Source organism: Canis lupus, chromosome 16, assembly GCF_011100685.1.
Source record: "Canis lupus familiaris isolate Mischka breed German Shepherd chromosome 16, alternate assembly UU_Cfam_GSD_1.0, whole genome shotgun sequence".
NCBI lineage: Eukaryota > Metazoa > Chordata > Mammalia > Carnivora > Canidae > Canis > Canis lupus.
In genome coordinates, this window is record NC_049237.1 from 9,523,632 (window position 1) to 9,542,674 (window position 19,043).

Sequence of the window (19,043 nt, forward strand, 5' to 3'; positions counted from 1 at the left end):
GTTTTCTCCATGTTTTAGTGAAGTCACTAATTGTTATGTGTCCCCATCGCTGGAGGAGGAAATGGAAAGTGGCTAATTATAAGGGATTTCTCCAGGGGAACTGAGCAAGTTTGAGACAGAATAGAACCCATTTCTCTGTGGAATGTTCTGGAGCTTTTGGCCCGGTCATCTCCCTCTCTCACTGGGATTGTATTATACTGGTGCTGAAGAGCTGTGCTTTTGATTAGCTAAAGCTGAAGGCTCCCTCCCCTGCCCCCCTTAATAGTGGTGGATTGTCATTTTGGGAGCTACCTTTTACCTTTTCAGGAAATCTTTCATTGTGTGAGGGTCCGAGACTGCAGGGTTGATGAAGCAATGTGGCATGTGATTTAGGCATGGCCAGTGGGACCCTATCAGCTGGACTTTGGACTTTGAGGATGTTTTGCCATGAAGCAGAGGAATGGAGAGTCCTTTGGCAGTTGCGCCAGTGGAGTCCCAGCTTAGTGTCATCCATCAGTGGACACTCTTGGTAGCAGGCTTCTCTGCTGCCCGGTCACACTTGGCTCTTGTCTGTGTTCTGAAATTGAGCTGCCTTGTCCATTCTGTGACCTTCTGGTATCCTTCCATTGAATTCCCCTCCTGCTTATGTGGTAAACATTATTGCCATTGCAAACAACAGAGAACCCTGAGAAAACCTAGCATAAGCATAGGGTCCTGTTTCAGGCCTATCCATAGAAAGTCAACCCTTGAATGCTCATTTTTCAGATAGTGATTTTCAGGAACTCTTTATCTTACTAAGCCGAAGAGGGAGCTGAGACCCAGGAATGTGACCCAAGTTACTCAAAGTTGGCAGTTAATTAACTGTGGTCGACCAGGGTAAGGCTCACAACCCACAGCCCACGGGCTCTTGTTTCTGGTAATCCCTGCTCCACCCCAGCACCTGTTGTTGGAGTGAGGAATGAAAGATGTCAAAAAAAAAAAAAAAAAAAAAAAGGAAAGATGTCTCTTGGCTACCTGGGCTGTTACAACGGAATGTCACAGGCTGCGTGCCTTAAACAACAGGCATTTATTTTCTCAAGTTCTGGAGGCTAAAAGTTCAAGATCAAGGGGCCAACAGGGTTGGTTTCTGGTGAGACCTCTTTTTCTTGTAGATGGTACTTTCTGGCTGTGTCCTTTTTAAAATATTTTTTGAAGATTTTATTTATTTATTCATGAGAGAGACAGAGATAGAGACAGAGACACAGGCAGAGGGAGAAGCAGGCTCCCTGCAGGGAGTCCGATGTGGGATTCAATGTGGGACTCGATCGGCATCCAGGACCATGCCCTGAGCCAAAAGCAGACGCTCGCTCAACTGCTGACCCAGGCATCTCTGGCTGTTTTTTTAAGTGGCCTTTTCTCCATGCCTGTGTGCAGAGAGAGTGAGCTCTGGTGTCTCTCCTCTTCTTACAAGGATATCAGTTCTTTGGGATCAGGACCCCCACCCTTATGACCTCATTTAACCACATCTATCTCTGTAGAGGCCCTGTCTTCAAATACAGCCTTATGGGGGGTTAGATCTTCAACGTGTAAATTTGGGGGGGGGGTGCACAATTCAGCCCATACCAGATGTGAAATATAGAAATATGGACATTTTCATGTCGTCTGTGACTTAATAAAGCTGAGCAACAAAAGATGTCAAAGGAATATTTCTTCTTCCTCTTCTCCCCCTCCTACTCCCCCTCTCCTTTTCCTTCCCCTTCTCCTCCTCTTCCTCCTCCTCCTCCTTTCTTAGAGAAGGAGAGAAAGCAGGGCGGGGGTGCAGATGGAGAGGGAGAAAGAGAATCTTAAGCAGGTTCCATGCCCAACACAAGAGCCCAACGTGGGGCTCGATCTCATGACCCTGAGATCATGACCTGAGCCAAAATCAAGAGTTGGACGCTTAACCGACTGAGCTTCCCAGGTGCCCCCAAAGGAAGATTTCTAAAAGAAGTTTTGCGTAGTGTAGAGATCTTCAAATATAGGGACTGTGCAGTCAAGCACTTACCATTCACCCTGAGGTTGCTACTTTTCTGTACAGAGAGCTCAATCAGTGATGCTTCTTTGGCAAGTCCCCATAGCCAACTGTAGCCTCAAATGCTGATTTAGGAACAGCAGCTTTTCCTCACATGGTACATGAAACCTGCTTTCTGGTTTTAGACTGTAGCTCCATGGTAGATAGAGCCTGGCCGTGTTGTGCATGTCTGTAGGCAGCCCTGCTCCTTGCTCCATATCTCTTTCACAATTCTCCCCTGTCCCAGTACTCTCTGCCCCATGCTACCTCTGACCAGAATTCCCTTATATTCTCACCAGCATGTCTGTACAGCTGACCAGTCTCTGCTCCCTACCTCAGTCTGTCCTCCAATTGAGGATTAAAGGCCATTTCTTCTCTGGAGGCCATTTCTTCTTCCTTCACTTCAGTCTCAGTCACCTGGGTTCCTCGTTTACCCACTGCGTCTCCCATCTCTTCCCCTCATCTGGATTGTTCCATTGGCACTGCTCTAGTCCAGTACCTTTCAAAGAAAGGTCCCTGTGCTTGTGTTGGAATTACCTATGGCATTGGTTCAAAACCTAGATTCCAAAACAACAGCAGCAGCAAATACAACACACCCAGTTCCTAAGCCCTGTGCCTGGTCTACTGAGTGAGAACATGAGTTTAGTTTTTATTTTATTTTTAATATAATATATTTTAATTTTATTTTAATATTCCCATATACCCTTTAATTAGCTTCCTCACATATTGAGGTCTTATATAATCATAGTAGAGTTATCAGAGCTAAGAAATTAACCATGGTACAGTACCTTTTTTATTTAATTTTTATTTATTTATGATAGTCACACACAGAGAGAGAGAGAGAGAGAGAGAGAGGCAGAGACACAGGCAGAGGGAGAAGCAGGCTCCATGCACCGGGAGCCTGACGTGGGATTCGATCCTGGGTCTCCAGTATCGCGCCCTGGGCCAAGGGCAGCGCCAAACCGCTGCGCCACCCAGGGATCGCCTACAGTACCTTTTTTTAAAAAAAAGATTTTATTTATTTATTCATGAGAGACAGAGAGAGAGAGAGAGAGAAGAGAAGAGAGGCAGAGGGAGAAGCAGGCTCCAAGCAGGGAGCCTGATGTGGGATTTGATCCCGGGACTCCAGGATCAATCACTACCTGGGCCGAAGGGAGGCGCCAAACCGCTAAGCCACCCAGGGATCCCTGGTACAGTACCTTTAACTAGACTACAGACTTTACAGGATTTCACCAGTTTTCCCACTTCTTCTGTCCTGGAATCCAGTCCAGAATCCTCCTGTATTGCATCTGGTTGTCACCTCTCCTTCATCTTCTCTAGTCTGTGACAGTTCCTTACTGTTTTCTTGTCATTTGCGACCTTGAGATCTTTGAAGTGTCAGGTCTGCTATAGAATGTCCTTGGGCTTATCTGACATTTTCTCTTGATTAGATTGGCATTTTGCATCCTTGGAAGCCTGCATCTTTAATGAGCTCCTCGTGATTCTTACCTTTTGTCTGAGAAACGACTTCCCTTGAAACCTTCCAGTTACCGTCTTGTCTGATCCTGCCCCACACAGCTAAACCTCCCCAAAAAGTTCCTGCACATAATCCCTGTTTCCTCACTTGTCATTCAACCCACGGCAACCTTGCTCTGCTACCACAGGGCCAGACACCAGTTGTCACGTCTAGGAGGTACCCCCAGCTTTCCTTTTCTTGACCTCCCTGTATCGTTCAACACAGGTGACCCCTTGCTGACTTTTCTGTCTACTTGTCATCTCATATTCCTGGTTCCCCCTGCTTCTCAAATTTCTCCTTACTTTTGCAGGTTTATCTCCAGGCTCATATATCTGTTTGCAAACTTGATATCTCCATGTGGATTTCTCTTAAAAAAATCTCAGGCTTGTGCTCTCAAACTTTAAGGGGTACATGAATCACCTGGAATCTTGTTGAAAGCAGTTTCTGACCAAGCCTTGTCTCAGTGGACCAATGGGATGCATTTCTGAAACACCCTCAGTGATGATGATGGTCTACAGGCCATACTGAGTAGTAGAGTTCTGGAAGGACTGCTGTAATGTAAGCCACCATCATCTCAAGCTTCAACTACTATGAGCACATAACCAGTCTCTCCACATCTCCTCTTGCCCCCTGTTAACCTGCTCTTTACACTGCAGTAGGAGGATTTTTAAAACCATTCTTCTGATTATGTCATTCTCAAGTTTCTAAATGCCTTCGATGGCTTCCCTTTGCATTTATGGAATCGTTATCCTCAACATCATGGCTTCCAAGCCTTGCATGTTCTGATCCCCTACCTCCCTCTAACTCCATCTTGGGGCACTCTTCTCTTCCCCTCCCCTCCCCTCCCCTCCCCTCCTCGTTCTGCAGCGGGTCCTGCATTATCAGTTCTTCCTCCTTCTATCCCACCCCACTGGACCTTGTACAGATTCCACATCCTCTGCCCAGATGCTACTGTGCAATATGCTGGCCTGCAAAGTCTTGTCTTCTATCCATGATGAGATGAGGAACTTAGACTAGAGCACGAGTTGACCCCTTGTGGAGCATGCTTTCTGGTTCAGTTGACGTATTTTTGTACTGCGACCTACTCTCTGAAGAAGCAGTGCATTGAGTTACATGCTGACTCAGGCACCTTTTCTTACCACAGGCCAGTAATGAAAAGTGCAACCGCTTTGAGTAACACCAGTCTGGGATACTCTTGTCCATGTTCATACTACATATATGCACATGTACACACATGTATGTGCACAGCCTTTACACTTCCAGGCACACATGGCTTTAAATGAGAAAGGCAAAACCTTAAAACTTGTAGAATACAAGAACATTGTGATGCGTTTTGATGTAAGGCAGGATTTCTTAAACCTTCTGTCTTAAGACCAATGCCCATGAACCTCAGATCAATAACAAAAGATTGATGAATTTGGCCATATTAAAATTGAGACCTATTGTTCATCAAAAGGCCACAAAAAGAGAATCAGACAACAAGCCACAAAACTGGGAGAAGTTATAACTGACATAGGATTAGTATCCAGAATATATCAAAAATGCCTTTAAATCATAAAGGAAAAGCCATAGCAAAATGGCAGTAGAATTGAAAAAATACCAGAAGAGGCAACATGAATGGCTAACAAATACAGAAAAGGTGCTCAGTCTATTATAATCGGGTATATGCAAATTAAAACCTTAAACTATAAGGCTTCACACTAGCCAGATTAGTAAAAATGTGAATGTCTAGGAATCTAAGTATTGGTGAGAATTTGCAATGATCAAAAGTGGGAGTATAAATTGGTTTATTTACTTTGAAAGATTACTTGACATCATTTATTAAAGTTTCAGGTGAACATCTCCTTTGACACAGAAGTTTTGTTTTTTTTTTTTAAAGATTTTATTTATTTATTTGAGAGAGAGAGAATGAGTAGGGGGAGGGGCAGAGGGAGAGAAAGAAGGAGAAGCAGACTCTGCTGAGCAGGGAGCCTGATGCGGGGCTTGATCCCAGGACACCGAGATCATGACCAGAGCCAAAGTCAGACACTTAACCAACTGAGCTACCGAAGTGCCCCATGACCTAGCAGTTCTGTTCTCATGCATGGACACCTGCACAAACATTCTTTTTTTTTTTTTTTCCCCACAAACGTTAACAAACATTCTTTTTTTTTTTTAATTTTTTTTAAAATTTATTTATGATAGTCACAGAGAGAGAGAGAGAGAGAGGCAGAGACACAGGCAGAGGGAGAAGCAGGCTCCATGCACCAGGAGCCCGACGTGGGATTCGATCCCGGGTCTCCAGGATCGCGCCCTGGGCCAAAGGCAGGCGCCAAACCGCTGCGCCACCCAGGGATCCCTGTTAACAAACATTCTTAAAACAAAGGTGTGCACACACAAACAATACACATACGTCATATATGTACATACACATACTCAAATGAACATCTGTATTTTATATATACATTTGTATACCAAAAGATGAGTAAGAAAGTTCTTTTTTTAAAAAAAATTTATTGGGATCCCTGGGTGGCGCAGCAGTTTGGTGCCTGCCTTTGGCCCAGGGCGCGATCCTGGAGACCCGGGATCGAGTCCCACATCGGGCTCCCGGTGCATGGAGCCTGCTTCTCCCTCTACCTGTGTCTCTGACTCTCTCTCTCTCTCTCTCTGTAGGACTATCATAAATAAAAAAAAAAAAAAAATTAAAAAAAATTTTTATTTATTCATGAGAGACACACAGAGAGAGTCAGAGACATAGGCAGAGAGAGAAGCAGGCTCCCTGCAGGGAGCCCGATACAGGACTTGATCTCAGGACCCTGTGATCTCGACCTGAGCAGAAGGCAGACACTCAATCACTGAGCCACCCAAGTGTCCCTGAGTAAGAAGTTCTTATCAGAAATGTTTGGGGTGCCTGGGGGACTCAGTTAAGCATCTGACTCTTGATCTCAGCTCATGTCTTGATCTCAGGGTCGTGAGCTCAAGCTCATGTTGAGCTCCATACACTGGGTATGCAGCCTATTTAAAAAAAAAGAAAAAAGAACAATGTTTGTAATAACAAAATTGACAGTAGTCCAACTGTTCATCAACAATAGATAAATTTTAGTATATTCATACAATGGAATTCATGAAAGGAAAGTAATAATTACATGCAAAAAATACACTTGGATGAATTTAAAATATAGGGAGTGAAAAATAACTTGCAGCAGAATACATGAAATATAATTCCATTTTGATGAAGTTTGAAAACACACCAAGCTGGAGGATATGTGCTCTTTAGCAATACACACATGTGGTAAGACTAGAAAGAAAATCAAGACTGTGAGAAAGGTGTAGTTCAAGAGTGATTCTCTCAGTGGAAGGGAAGGGAAGGGAGTGGGAGGGGTCCCAAGGGGATGCCAGGGGAAACTGAGTTATGGGAACTCAGGTGTTCTTTGTATTATTGTCTATATACCCAGCAAATATGTTTTTATAAATAGTATTTCTTATGTACTTGATATATTTTTATAAATAGTATTTCTTATGTACTTGATAATTTGATAACAAAACCAGTGCCAATTGGAGGATAGAATAATCTGATAGAAGGTCTTAGTATACAGTTGGGTTTGGAAAAAGTAAGGGTAGAAAGATACTGTTTTCTAAACCAGGGAGAAAAATGGGAAGGGGGGAAGATGATTTTTTTAAAAGATTTATTTATTTGAGAGAAAGAGAGCATGTGCATATGCGTGGGAGAGGCAGGGGGAGAAGGAGAGGGAATCTTAAGCAGACTTCACTGTGAGTATGGAGGCTGATGTGGGCTTGATCCCACAACCCTGAGATCATGATCTGAACTGAAACCAAGAGTTAGTTGTTTGACAGACTGCATCACCCAGGTGCCCTGAGTTTTTAAAAAAGATTTATTTATCAAGAGAGAGAGAGAGAGAGAGAGAGAGAGAGAAGGGGGGAGGAGCAGAGGGAGAGGAAGAGAATCCCAAGCATACTCACCTCCACCCCCAACAAGTGCCGAGCCTGATACAGGGCTTGATCCCCTGACCCTGAGATCATGACTTGAGCCAAAATCAAGAGTTGAAGGCCCAGCCAACTGAGCCACCTAGGCAGTGGCAGCAAAATCTTCTTTAGGATAATCTGTGAACTATAAGAACAATAGAAGTTGTTAAAGTTGACCGAATTGAGTAGTGGTTTAACTATCAGCTTTTTTTTTTCTAAACTCTTAGAAACTCTAGGGGGCTCTTGTTTGGTAGTAGACTTAATATCCATGAGTTGAGATGATTTATGATGTTTTGGAAATTCCACAATTTAACAAACAAGCAAAAGTAGTGGTTGTATCTGGATTAAAGCTCTTTAGAGGTTTTCACCACTGGGTTTCACAAGTCAGCCCTCCTGGGTTTTGCTATCACCCAGGCCTACACTTCTGAGCTCTCCCCAGGTGGATGATGGTGCTTCACATCTCCGAAGGCAGCCCTCTGCGTGGGCTTCAGTAGCACAAAATAATAGTGTATGCTTTCAGCTCGTTTACAATGTGATAACTTTGCATGCCTTCCAATGTAATTTCTTCATTAGCAATTGTAATTAAATGGACTGATTTGACTAAATGTGCTGTGGTGTTGTGAGGAGTATTTATGAACCTGCCTTTCTAAGGCTGCCTAGGACCCGGGTGCTACTTTAAGCAAGTCAGCTTAGACTCCTTTGAGGCTCCTTTACCACGTATTAGGATTGGCTAAGGTCTTAAAGGATCCTTTCAGGTTGAAAAGTCCATGATTCCATGATCAACTACTGTATTGGGGGATGATTCCCAGATAGAACAATATGACTAAAAAGAAAAAATAACCAAAAAAAACATCATGCGTGTGTAAGACCAGTAATTCCTAGAGACAGGCATCTCCCTCTTAGATTTCTTTTCTTTTTTTTTTTTTTTAATTTTATTTATTCATGAGAGACACAGAGAGAGAGAGGGGCAGGGACACAGGCAGAGGGAGAAGCAGGCTCCATGCAGGGAGCCCAACGTGGGACTTGATCCTGGGTCTCCAGAATCACACCCTGGGCTGCAGGCAGCGCTAAACTGCTGGGCCACCGGGGCTGCTCCTCCCTCATGGATTTCTAAAAAGTTCTTAAAAAGCTTTCTAATACATATTTTTAAAAGATTTGCTTTTTCAAAGAGAAGTTTTAGGTTCACTGAACAGCAAAATTGGGCAGAAGGTATAATTTCCTTTATGTCTTCTACCTCCACGTAGCCTTCCCGTCATCAACATCCCCCACTGAGTGACATGTTCGTTACAAAGCATAAATCTACATTGACAGATCATTTGTCACTCAAAGTCCATAGTTTACCTTGGGGTTCATGTTTGCTGTTATGCATTCTGCGGGTTTGTCTTGTGAATTTTTAAGCACCGTGAATCCGCACAGCAGTAGGACAGTAGCTACTCTCTTGCGTACAGCATGGCAAGATCCTAGCCCGGGTCGAGGTCCAAGGTAGGTGCCCAATGAGTGTGTGTTGTGTAGTCTCCATGGGAGAAAGTGCCCCAACACTGGCTGTTCAGTGTGGTTGCAGACCTGGCATCACCTGAGAGCGACAAGCTCAGCACCCACGCCAGCCCTGCTGGGCAGTGCCTCCCGCATCATTCGCGAGCATGAAGTCTGAGGAGCACTGGTATCTCCCCAGCCCTCTTCCTTTCTCTCTATCGTCACAGAGACAGCCTTTCACTCTGATGAGCTAACACTTTAGAACTTGAAAATTGATCTCCAGGGCTTGAAATTGGAGTCTATGAAGTCTTTTCTGCTGGGAGAGCCTCACTTGGGTTTTCTAACCTCTTCCTGAATTAACTACAGAAGTAATTCCCATGACTTCTCAGCTGCTGTCTTTTCAGAGCTGGTTTCTCCCTCCTGGGGCTTGGCCAAAAAGAAAGAAAGAAAAAAAAAAAAAACCCATATCGCAGCTTGGTGTACCTCACATTTCTTAGTGGGAAGTGTTTGTTGTTCTTTTTTCACTAGCTGAAGAGTTTTTCATCTCTTTGACCACTTTGCCGTCCTTGTTCCCTGTCCTTTGTAAACAGAGTTGATTGAATTCTAACTTGCATCAGATAGTTGGGCTCATACATTAGCCAAAAATGTTGCTTTTCTTTGCTGTTTTATCTCTTGCAGTCTTCCAGTGATTTTCAAATATGTTTCTGATTCATTTTAAAAGAGATCTTACTCTGTTCAGATCTTATATTTCAAAATAAATTATATCATGGCGGATTATTTATTTTTTTAAAGGTTTGTTTGTTTATTTATTTATTTGAGAGAGAGAGAGAGAGCACACAGAGGGAGAGGAAGAGGGAGAAACAGGCTCCCCATCGAGCAGGAAACCCAACTCGGGGCTTGATCCCAGGACCCTGACATCGTGACCCGAGCTGAAGGCAGATGCTTCACCAACTGAGCCACCTAGGCGCCCACACAGCAGTTTTAAAGCTCACATAAAATGATTTCTCCTTAAAAAAAAAAAAGATTTCTCCTTAGAAAAACTTTAAAGTCTGTTATGTTCTATAGATGCACAGAATGTTGATTTTATCAATCTTATTACTATAAATATATTTATAACTATTTACCCTTTACTGTGGAAAAGAACAGCTGCAAATGACTTTACCACGGTTGTGAGAAGCATTGGATTACTTTTTTGCCCATGCTTGGAATGTGATAAATAGTAAAAGTGCATAGACAAGACATCCTAGAGAGAGGTTGTAAGGAAGACAACCGATGCCTAATAATGTTGAAATCTCTACGAAATACTTTCCTTCTTTTATTGGTTATTCATTTCTCAGAGTCACATTACATAAAATCGAATGTGACCCTTTTAAGTAAGCTGCTTATATATGGTGTGAGTTTATGACTTTCAGATGCTAATGGAACCAGTTAGAAATCTTTTATCTAAATAAATACATGACTAAGTATTGTTTATTAATTTTAGGTGTACACACAAAATCTGTTAACGGAATTTTATCTTAATTTTGATTGCTGTTTCTGCTAATGAGTCACGAATACCTCTGAATGCCCTCTTTCAGCTTCTGTGTGATCATAGTAAGCTATTTTAATTCTGTAGTATATTTTTTAACCTCACAAATTACGTAGTAGTAGTATTGTTCATTTATACCACCAGTATTTGTTTAGATTTAGCCATATCTTTATCATTTATTTATCTTCTGTCCTTTCTTCTTCTCAGATCTTCCTTCTGGGATAATTACCTTTCCTCTTGAAATATATCCTTGTTTAGAGAGGCTCCTCTACTGAAGCCCTTTAGTTGGTATAACCACTTTTTGTTTACCAGAAAATGCCCCTATTTTAACAAATAGTGAGTATTGTTAATATTTCAAATCCAAGATGTCAGATATTTTTTTTTAGCACTTTGAAGATTTTATTTCATTGTCACTTGGCTACTAGTTCTGTGAGGTAGTTATCTGATAGTATAATTGCCAGTTCTTTCCTCTGACTCATTTACAGTTTCTCTCCATCTTTGGTGTTCTGTGGTATCATCATGTGCGTAGATAAGGGTATGTATGTATGTATTTATTTATATTTTAGGGGTGGGGCAGAGGGAGAGACAGAATTCCAAGAAGGCTCCACATCACCGTGGAGCCTGATGTGGGGCTCAATCTCGTAACCCTGAGATCATGACCTGAGCTGAAATCAAGAGTCAGACACTTAACTGAGCCACCCAGGCACCTCTGGATATGAGTTTTTTAAAAATTCACCTGGTTTGGGATTTCTTCATCTTCCTAAATTGAAGGATTCATGTCTCTTATTGATTTTGGACAATTTATAGCACCGTTTCTTTGAATATTGTCTCTACTCAGCTCTATTATTTCTTTTAAAAACTTGGATCAAATATATGTTGGACTGTTTCATTCTGTCTTCCATACTTTTATGTTTTTATTCATGAGAAACACAGAAAGAGAGAGGCAGAGGGAAAAGCAGGCTCCATGCAGGGAGCCGGATGTGGGACTTGACCCCAGAACTCCAGGATCACACCCTAAGCTGAAGGCAGATGCTCAATCACTGAGCCACCCAGGCGTTCCCCATACTTTTTTTTTTTTTTTTTTTTAGGTAGGCTCTGTGCCTAGTGCAGACCCGATGGGGGCTTGAACTCAGCATCCTGAGATCAAGACTTGAGCTGAGATCAAGGGTCAGATGCTTTAACTGACTGAGCCATTGAGGCATCCTATATTTTTCATATTTCTTAACTTCTCTCTTTTCTTAACTTCTCTTTTTAATGTTTCTCATCTTTTTGTTTCTCTGTATTCTATTCTGTGTAATTTTCAGATCTGTCTTCCAGTTCACTAAATCTCTCTTTAGTTATGTCTAAATTGCTATTTATTATTATGTATTGCATATTGAGTTTCAAAATTTTAACTATTATGTATTTTTTAAAAGTTTGCAAATTTACTTAAGTAATCTCTACACCCAGCGTGAGATTCAAACTCTCAACTGTGAGATCAAGAGTTGTATGCTCCTCTGACTGAGCCAGCTAGGTGCCCCTTTATTTTTTCATTTTGTTTTTTTTGTCTTTTTTTTAGATTTTATTTATTTATTTGAGAGAGAGCGAGCATGAGAAACAGCAAGCATGAGTGGGGGAGCAGAGGGAGAGAGAGAAGCAGGCTCCCCGCTGAGCAGGGAGCCTGACACAGGGCTCAATTCTGGGACCCTGAGATGAAGGCAGATACAACTGAGCCACTCAGGCACTCTTGTTTTTTCATTTCTAAATATTATTTTAATTCTTTTTCACATCTTTTTGGCTATTTTTATATAGTCTTCTGCTTTTTACTCATGTTTTCAGTCTCCTCTTTGTTCAGTGGACTAAACACACTTTTAAAAATGTAGTTCACCATGGAAGACTCCTAACTCTGGGAAACGAACTAGGGGTGGGGGAAGGGGAGAGGAGGGTGGGGGGTGGGGATGACTGCATGGCGGGCACTGAGGTGGGCACTTGATGGGATGAGCACTAGGTGTTATTCTGAATTTTGGCAAATTGAACACCAATAAAAAATAAATTTATTATTAAAAATAAAAAATAAAAATGTAGTTCACATTACAATATCTAAAGTCTTCACAAGTCTAATACTATTTGTATGGGTTTCTCTGGACTTTTTTCATAGTACCTTACTTCCTTACATGTTTTGTAATTTTAAATTTTGCACTCATATTTATTGGAGCTTTGGCTGCAGGACTACCTTGATACCTGTTTTTCTGGTGTGTTCTGGAGATGATTTAACTTCTGATAGGCATTGGAGCCTGGTCCACTTTATTTTTAATTTTTTTAATTTTTATTTTTTCCTGGTCCACTTTCAATGATGATTCTAAACGTACAGTTTTTAGGACCACACAAATAGCATAGATTCCAAAGTTGGGAATGCTTTTTATAAAGTATCTGCACAGAGTCAAAGTTGAGACATACACTTTTTCTTACTATTCTGAGATGTGGATATTTTTCTTCCTGATTAACTCTTTCCCTGAGAGTACAGCCCATCTCAGGTCTCCATTTTTTGAAGATGGTCTTCTGTTGGGTTCTTCACCTGTTCAGATATAGCACTCATCCGTTATTCCCCTGTGGCCTGATCATTGGGCTATCTGGTCTAGTGTCTTTTTATCCAATGACTGTAGTGCTTCCTAATCCATCTTCTGCTTTGCTCCTGTGTTCAACACATGTCCCTTTTTGTCTTGGAGGCTCATCTAGTCATGTAAAAGATGTTTTTAAACATTCATTAAGGATAATTAAGCGTTGCAATGTGGGAAGACTTCGAGATTTCTAGTTTGTCCTATTGCCAGGAATAGAACAGAGATAGTTTACTTTAAAAAAATTAGAAGACTGAATTCAAGATGATCTCTATACTGTCTCACACACTCGTGTTCTTACAGACTGTTTGGATAAGCAAGAGAAGGAGGGTATTATTATGGGTCCTGATAGTTGCTCGGTCCCCAGCCTGTGCTGCAGTGGACAGTACCCTTTGCTCTGGGTTTTCATTAGTGGTTTGGGCCATTACATATCCTGCCTCTCTACATTGTATTTGAGTTACAGATGGGGACATCTCAACTACTTCTTTGATAATGACGGCTGTCACAAAGATAAAAAATATGAAAGTTTTGACAGGGTGTTAGGATGCTTTTGGCACATATCAGAACTTGGTCCTCAGACACCATTCATTCCTTTATTTATTCATTCATTTAACAGATAATTTTTGAGCCCTCACTATGTGTCATTTGCTGGTCTAGGCACCAGGAAAGCAAATCAACAGTCCTTGTCTTCAAGAGGGTCATAATGTGATGAGCAGACAGTTAATTTCAATGAGACATGATAAGGGATATGACAGGTCGAAGCCTTGGAGAGGCACTAACTCAACTTTAGAGTACTGAGGAGGAAGGTGGTTTGTATGTGGCATCTGCAGGACCAGTAGGGGTGATCCAGGTGGAGGGCCAGGGAAGGGCATCCCAGGCAGAGGGAAAAAAATGTGCAGCATCACTAAGCCAGAGGAAATTTGGATTTGGAACCTGCAGGTAGCTCCTTTGGCCAGAGTGAAGTCAGAAAGGTATGAGAGTGGAGCAGGGAAGAGCGAGAGCTGAGCCTCGAGGCAGTCTGGGGCCTCAGTGTGGGCAGTCCGAAACTAGGATCTTTTGAACTCTTACCTGGGTAGTGAATGATGCTGTCAAATTTGTCATGTACATTTCTCTTGCGAGTCAGCTCTTGTGGAAGAGAAGGAATGTGGGAATCACATTGGGAATCAAGGCAGGCTTATGCTGACATTCCAGCTCCACTTCTGTCTGGGTGATCATGTAATTGATGTAGTTTCTTTTTTCTGAACTCTCTCTCTTGTGTGATAAATGAGACAGAATGGACTAGACAACCTTCTAAGAACCTCCCCCATTCCTGGTATTCTGTGGTGTCGTTTGAAAGTAGGAGAAAAAAATGTCAACGTCTGCTTACACAGAAGCTTGAATAAAGGTGATGCTCACGGTTATGAGTATTTGCAGATATTATCCTGACAGTCATTCTGACAATTTCTGGCTCCCAATTAGCTGTTTAACTTCTAACTGTGAGTTGCGCATATTCACAGTGAGTAGATATTTGTTGAAGGAGTCCGTTTTTATATCTGAAGTGAAGTGTTGCTTGTATGACTTTTGATTGCCTTGCAGGTAACCCAGCTTTTATTTCCCTTGTAGATGAGCTCTTTCTGGAACAGCAAAACCTCTCTTTATCCTCCGTGGAGCTCATGATGAAGAAAAGCACCGTGCACAGCACTGCACACGTGGCCTTAACAGAAACTGCCCCAGGGTCCCAGCAAAGCAGTTCTCTCCACGCCATATCATCTCCATCCGCCACTATTTTTGATACAATCTTTTTTAACCAAGGAGCCCTGACCCAGAGTATAGCCGATCACAGCATCTTTGTGGCAAATTATGTGTCGGTAACGAGCCACGCGGTGGTCAGAGATGACGACGAAATGGATAACTTTTTGCCAGAAACGCCCTGGACCACTTCCCGCGTGGTGTCTCCGATTGGGGATCTCCCAGGCAGCCCGCTACTGCTGACCCCGTCTCCCCCCATTTCTTCTTTACAAGACAAACAGGTGACATCGGCCTGGCCAAACACGATGCAACGACCAGCCACGTCCACCGACGATGCCACCGGTCATTTCAGTGCTTTCTGGTCAGCGCTTCCCGCATCCGAGGGCCTACTTCCGACCCCCAGTAGGAATTTGGTGCTGTATCCTCCTGACCCTTACGGGCGCTCGGCAAGCAGGACTTTGCCAGGGACCGCGGTGTGGGGAGCAGAGGAGGCAGAGAGCCTTCTTTCTAGCTCGCTGGCTGCAGGGCCTCTGCTCTTGGGCGGCGGCACCCAGCAACCTTTTCCGCCCTGGGAGGAGGCCTCCCTGCCTCCGGAGGACGGCCTGGGCCCAGGCCTGGACAGATACCCCGATGCGGCCGCCGCTCTGAGTCTCGGTCTCCAAGAGGCCGGCCTTCCGGGAGCAGCCCCTGCTGCGGCTGTGGCACCGACGGCGCCGGCTTCCAGAAGCAGCAGCAGCAGCAGCAGCACAAGCTCGCCTTCCCTCTCCTCTGCTGTCGCCTTCTTGGCCCCTTCGCCGCCGCTGGCTGAGGTATCTCGTGGCCCCCATCCGGCCGGCAGCTCCCGAGAGTCGTCAGAGCTGTCAGAGCTGCCCGGCCCGTCCCTGCTGCTCTCCCGAGTCCTGGCCACCCAGGCCCCGAGCCCCGTGGCGTCGCTCGGGCCGCACTCGTGGCGCGCCTGCTGCCCTGTGGCGTCGCCCGGGCCCAGGCCGGCGGCCAGCCTGCCGGACGGGGAGGCCGCGGGGTCGGGGGACGGCGCCGAGCCCCTGACGTTGAGCCCGCCAGGAGCCAGCGGCCCCCCTCCCGCGGGCAGCGGAGCGGCGGGCTTCTCGGAGCTCGAAGAAGAGCCCCAGGACTTTAACACCCTCTTCCCCTCGCGGCCCGTCGTCCCGCTGTCCTCTCCCTCCGGGGGCGCCTCAGGACCGGTCCCGGCAGCTTCTGCTGAGGAGGGCCTGAGGAGCGTCGGGACCACACGGCCGTGTCCTTCCGGTGGCCACCTCGCCACGCCAGCGTCCCCCACTCCCGCTCCCTTGGGCTCCTCCTCTGTCCCCGACACCGACACCGCTGTCACAGCGTCGGGGGTGACAGCCGCGGTTCCCTGGGCCACCAGCCGTGCACTCCCCGCCTCCTCCCTCCCGGGCGCCGCAGGACAGGCCACACGGTCGCCCGCCCGCAGAGGCCCCCGTCCTCCCCCGTCTGAGGCTCCGGGGCCCTCAGTAGAGCCTTCACTCGTCCCTGAGCGGGAACCCGGTGGCTCTCCGGGCCCCGATGCGGCCCAGGGTTTGGATTCGGGGGCCAGTTTTTCCTCAACTCCGCCCCTGGAGTTCAGCAGCTTTGTGGCCGCCTCTTCAGAAGTCCCCGCCTCTCCGCCCTGGGGGACACCGAGCCCTGTGGCAGCCTTGGTTTCTGGGGCCTTCTCTACCTTGGTTGAGGCCGCTGCGCAGGCCGTCCCTCACTCCACAGACCCCGAGTCTTCCCCGCTCTGGCCCAGTGCAGACCTTCCGCCGAGTACATTCCCTTCCGTCCCCAGCTCCTCTGAGGCGACACTCCCCTCAGGCTTCCCTTCCGATTCTCTCCTGTTCTCCCAGGCGTCAGCAGTTTCGCTGGCAGGTCCTGAAGCTCATTTTACCTCAGCCCTCACTGAAACTACCTCCTATTCTGGGTTGTCACCCGTTGCGCGTGACTCTGGGGTCGCCACCCTGGTGCCCTCCAGGGCGGAGCCCGCCCTTGACCTTCTGACTCGTGGGACTCCCTCACCGTCCCCTTTGACCGCTTTCCCTACGACACCCGTTTTAGCGGAGTCTCCTCTCTTTCCAACTCCGACGCCGTCCAGCGACGAGGTCAGTGCTACAGATGGTCACACGTCCGTCTTACCCTCTTTCTCCAAAGCCATTCCTAGCACCGCACCACTGGTCACCGAGGTGTACCCGTTGTCCGCCTCCTCCCTTGTTCCTGAGGCGATCCCCTCCCCTCTTCCTACGGAGCCCATGTTTGTGGGCTCATCGTTCACACCCACAGATTCACCGGTGAACACCCCCACTGAACCGAGCACAGCCAACACCACTGCTGCCCCCGATCCTGCTGCTGGCAGCACCCCGAGCAGCACAGCTTCGAGTCACAACTCCCAGGAGAGCAGTTCGGCACGACCGCCCCCGTCCCTGTATCCTGTGCCCACCTCCACTTCTGAAGCAACAGTGGATGCTCCAGCCCTGGTCCCCACCAAGCCGCCATATGTGTGTGATATTACAGTTCCCGATGCCTATTTGATCACAACTGGTAAGGTCCTGCTTCAAGCCACCTCTCGGTTGGGGTGATCTTTCTAAGGTGTTTGTGTGAAATGCTTCCGTGATATACAGCATTGTGGGAAAGCGTATGGCCTTGGGCCCCGGCGAGCCCCTGGGTGGTGACCCTCACTCCTTCGCCTTTCTCCTGTGAGCTCTCTGGACACCTCTCAGCTTCCTCAACTCTCGAACAAGGAGGATCGTGGCACCTGCTTGGTTGGGTGATTGTAAAGATTCAAATGCGTGACTGCACGTCAAGTACTTACTCCAGTGCCTGGCACGTAGGAAGCACCCACAAAGTGCTACATATTAGTAGTAGCAATAAGAGAAATAAAAGGTTTAAGTGGAGCCTTAGAAACGTTTGCTGGGATCTTTGTCTTTGGAAATGCTAATCCAGTGGATGCGTAGTCGGCATCATTAAAACGAAAACCTCTGTGATTAGTTCAGGCAGTTAGTTAGTTGGGCAAACATGTAAGGGCACCTGCTACAACTTCATGCCCATATATTATTCTTTTTCCTTGAAAGGAGGGAGCACTTGACTACTCCGTGTTCCTGTAAATGTCACTTGGATCCTGAGAATCCAAGAAAGAAACAGGGTCTGCTAACTGTTCTCTGGTCCCAGTCACAAACTTTGATCTCTGCCCCAGTCCACAGCCTGAGTGACGGGCTGACAAGCAGCAGCTTCCCTTGTACCTGCCCAGCTGCTTTCGTCACTCAAATTGGAGCACACTTGACGGCATGTCGGTACATGGCTGGTGACTGTCGCCTGCTTGGTCAGGCTCTCCCAACTTGTTCTTTATCAGGAATGACAGGCTGCGTGTTAAGCTCTATGACCTGTTACTGTATTCTTGAATACAGTATCATACTGGATGTGCAGCCTGCCTCTGTGTGTTGATTTTGGTGGGAATGGAGGATAGAAATGAAGAAGGGGGAAGGAAGATGGTAAGAGAAGCAGAGGAGGAACGGAGTAGAGTGGACAAGGAGAGAGGAGAACAGAGAAAGGTGAGATGAGGAAGGAGGAGGTCATGGCTGTGAGGTGGGCCATACGTCCTCTGCTCATCATGGAGATGCCACTACCCTCTGGGGCTGTGGGGTGCAGCTGAATCTTTGCTCTCCTAACTCCCTCCCTCCCCCAAATAATGAACCATTTATTAATTCGACAAATGATTTTTTTAAAGATTTATGTATTTATGTATGTACTTATTTATTTATGATAGAGAGAGAGAGAGGCAGAGACACAGGCAGAGGGAGAAGCAGGCTCCATGCCGGGAGCCCGATGCAGGACTCGATCCCGGGACTCCAGGATCGCGCCCTGGGCCAAAGGCAGGCGTCAAACCGCTGAGCCACCCAGGGATCCCCTGACAAAAGATTGTTGAGCACTGAGTATGTGCGGGTGCCTTTAGAAGGTTTAAGGGTCACCCACATGAATGATGTGGTTCTGACCTTCAAGGAGCTTAGATTCTAGTAGCGTGGACACAAGCCATGTTCTCTTGGTAGCTGTGGTGAAAATGGTTGAAGTAGAGTTCTAGAAGAGTGACTTTTTGGATGATGAGGGATGGGTTTGGAAGAATGTGAATTAGAGGGACACACTCAAGAGGGCTGTCGTCTGGAGATGGAGGGAAGTGTGTTGTCCTGGTGGAAGGTGTGAGCACAGGTGGAGATATCAGACAGCCCAACGCTGTTCAGCTTGGCTGAG

The 19,043-nt window shown here is 45.8% G+C and overlaps 1 protein-coding gene across 1 annotated transcript in view; it reads left to right on the forward strand.

Moving 5' to 3' along the window:
- Positions 1–19,043, forward strand: part of KIAA1549 (UPF0606 protein KIAA1549 homolog) — a 144,745-nt gene that overhangs the window by 43,366 nt on the left and 82,336 nt on the right. Inside the window, 1 exon segment of the mRNA XM_038560565.1 lies at positions 14,664–17,342. Coding sequence (XP_038416493.1) covers positions 14,664–17,342 — 2,679 coding nt within the window.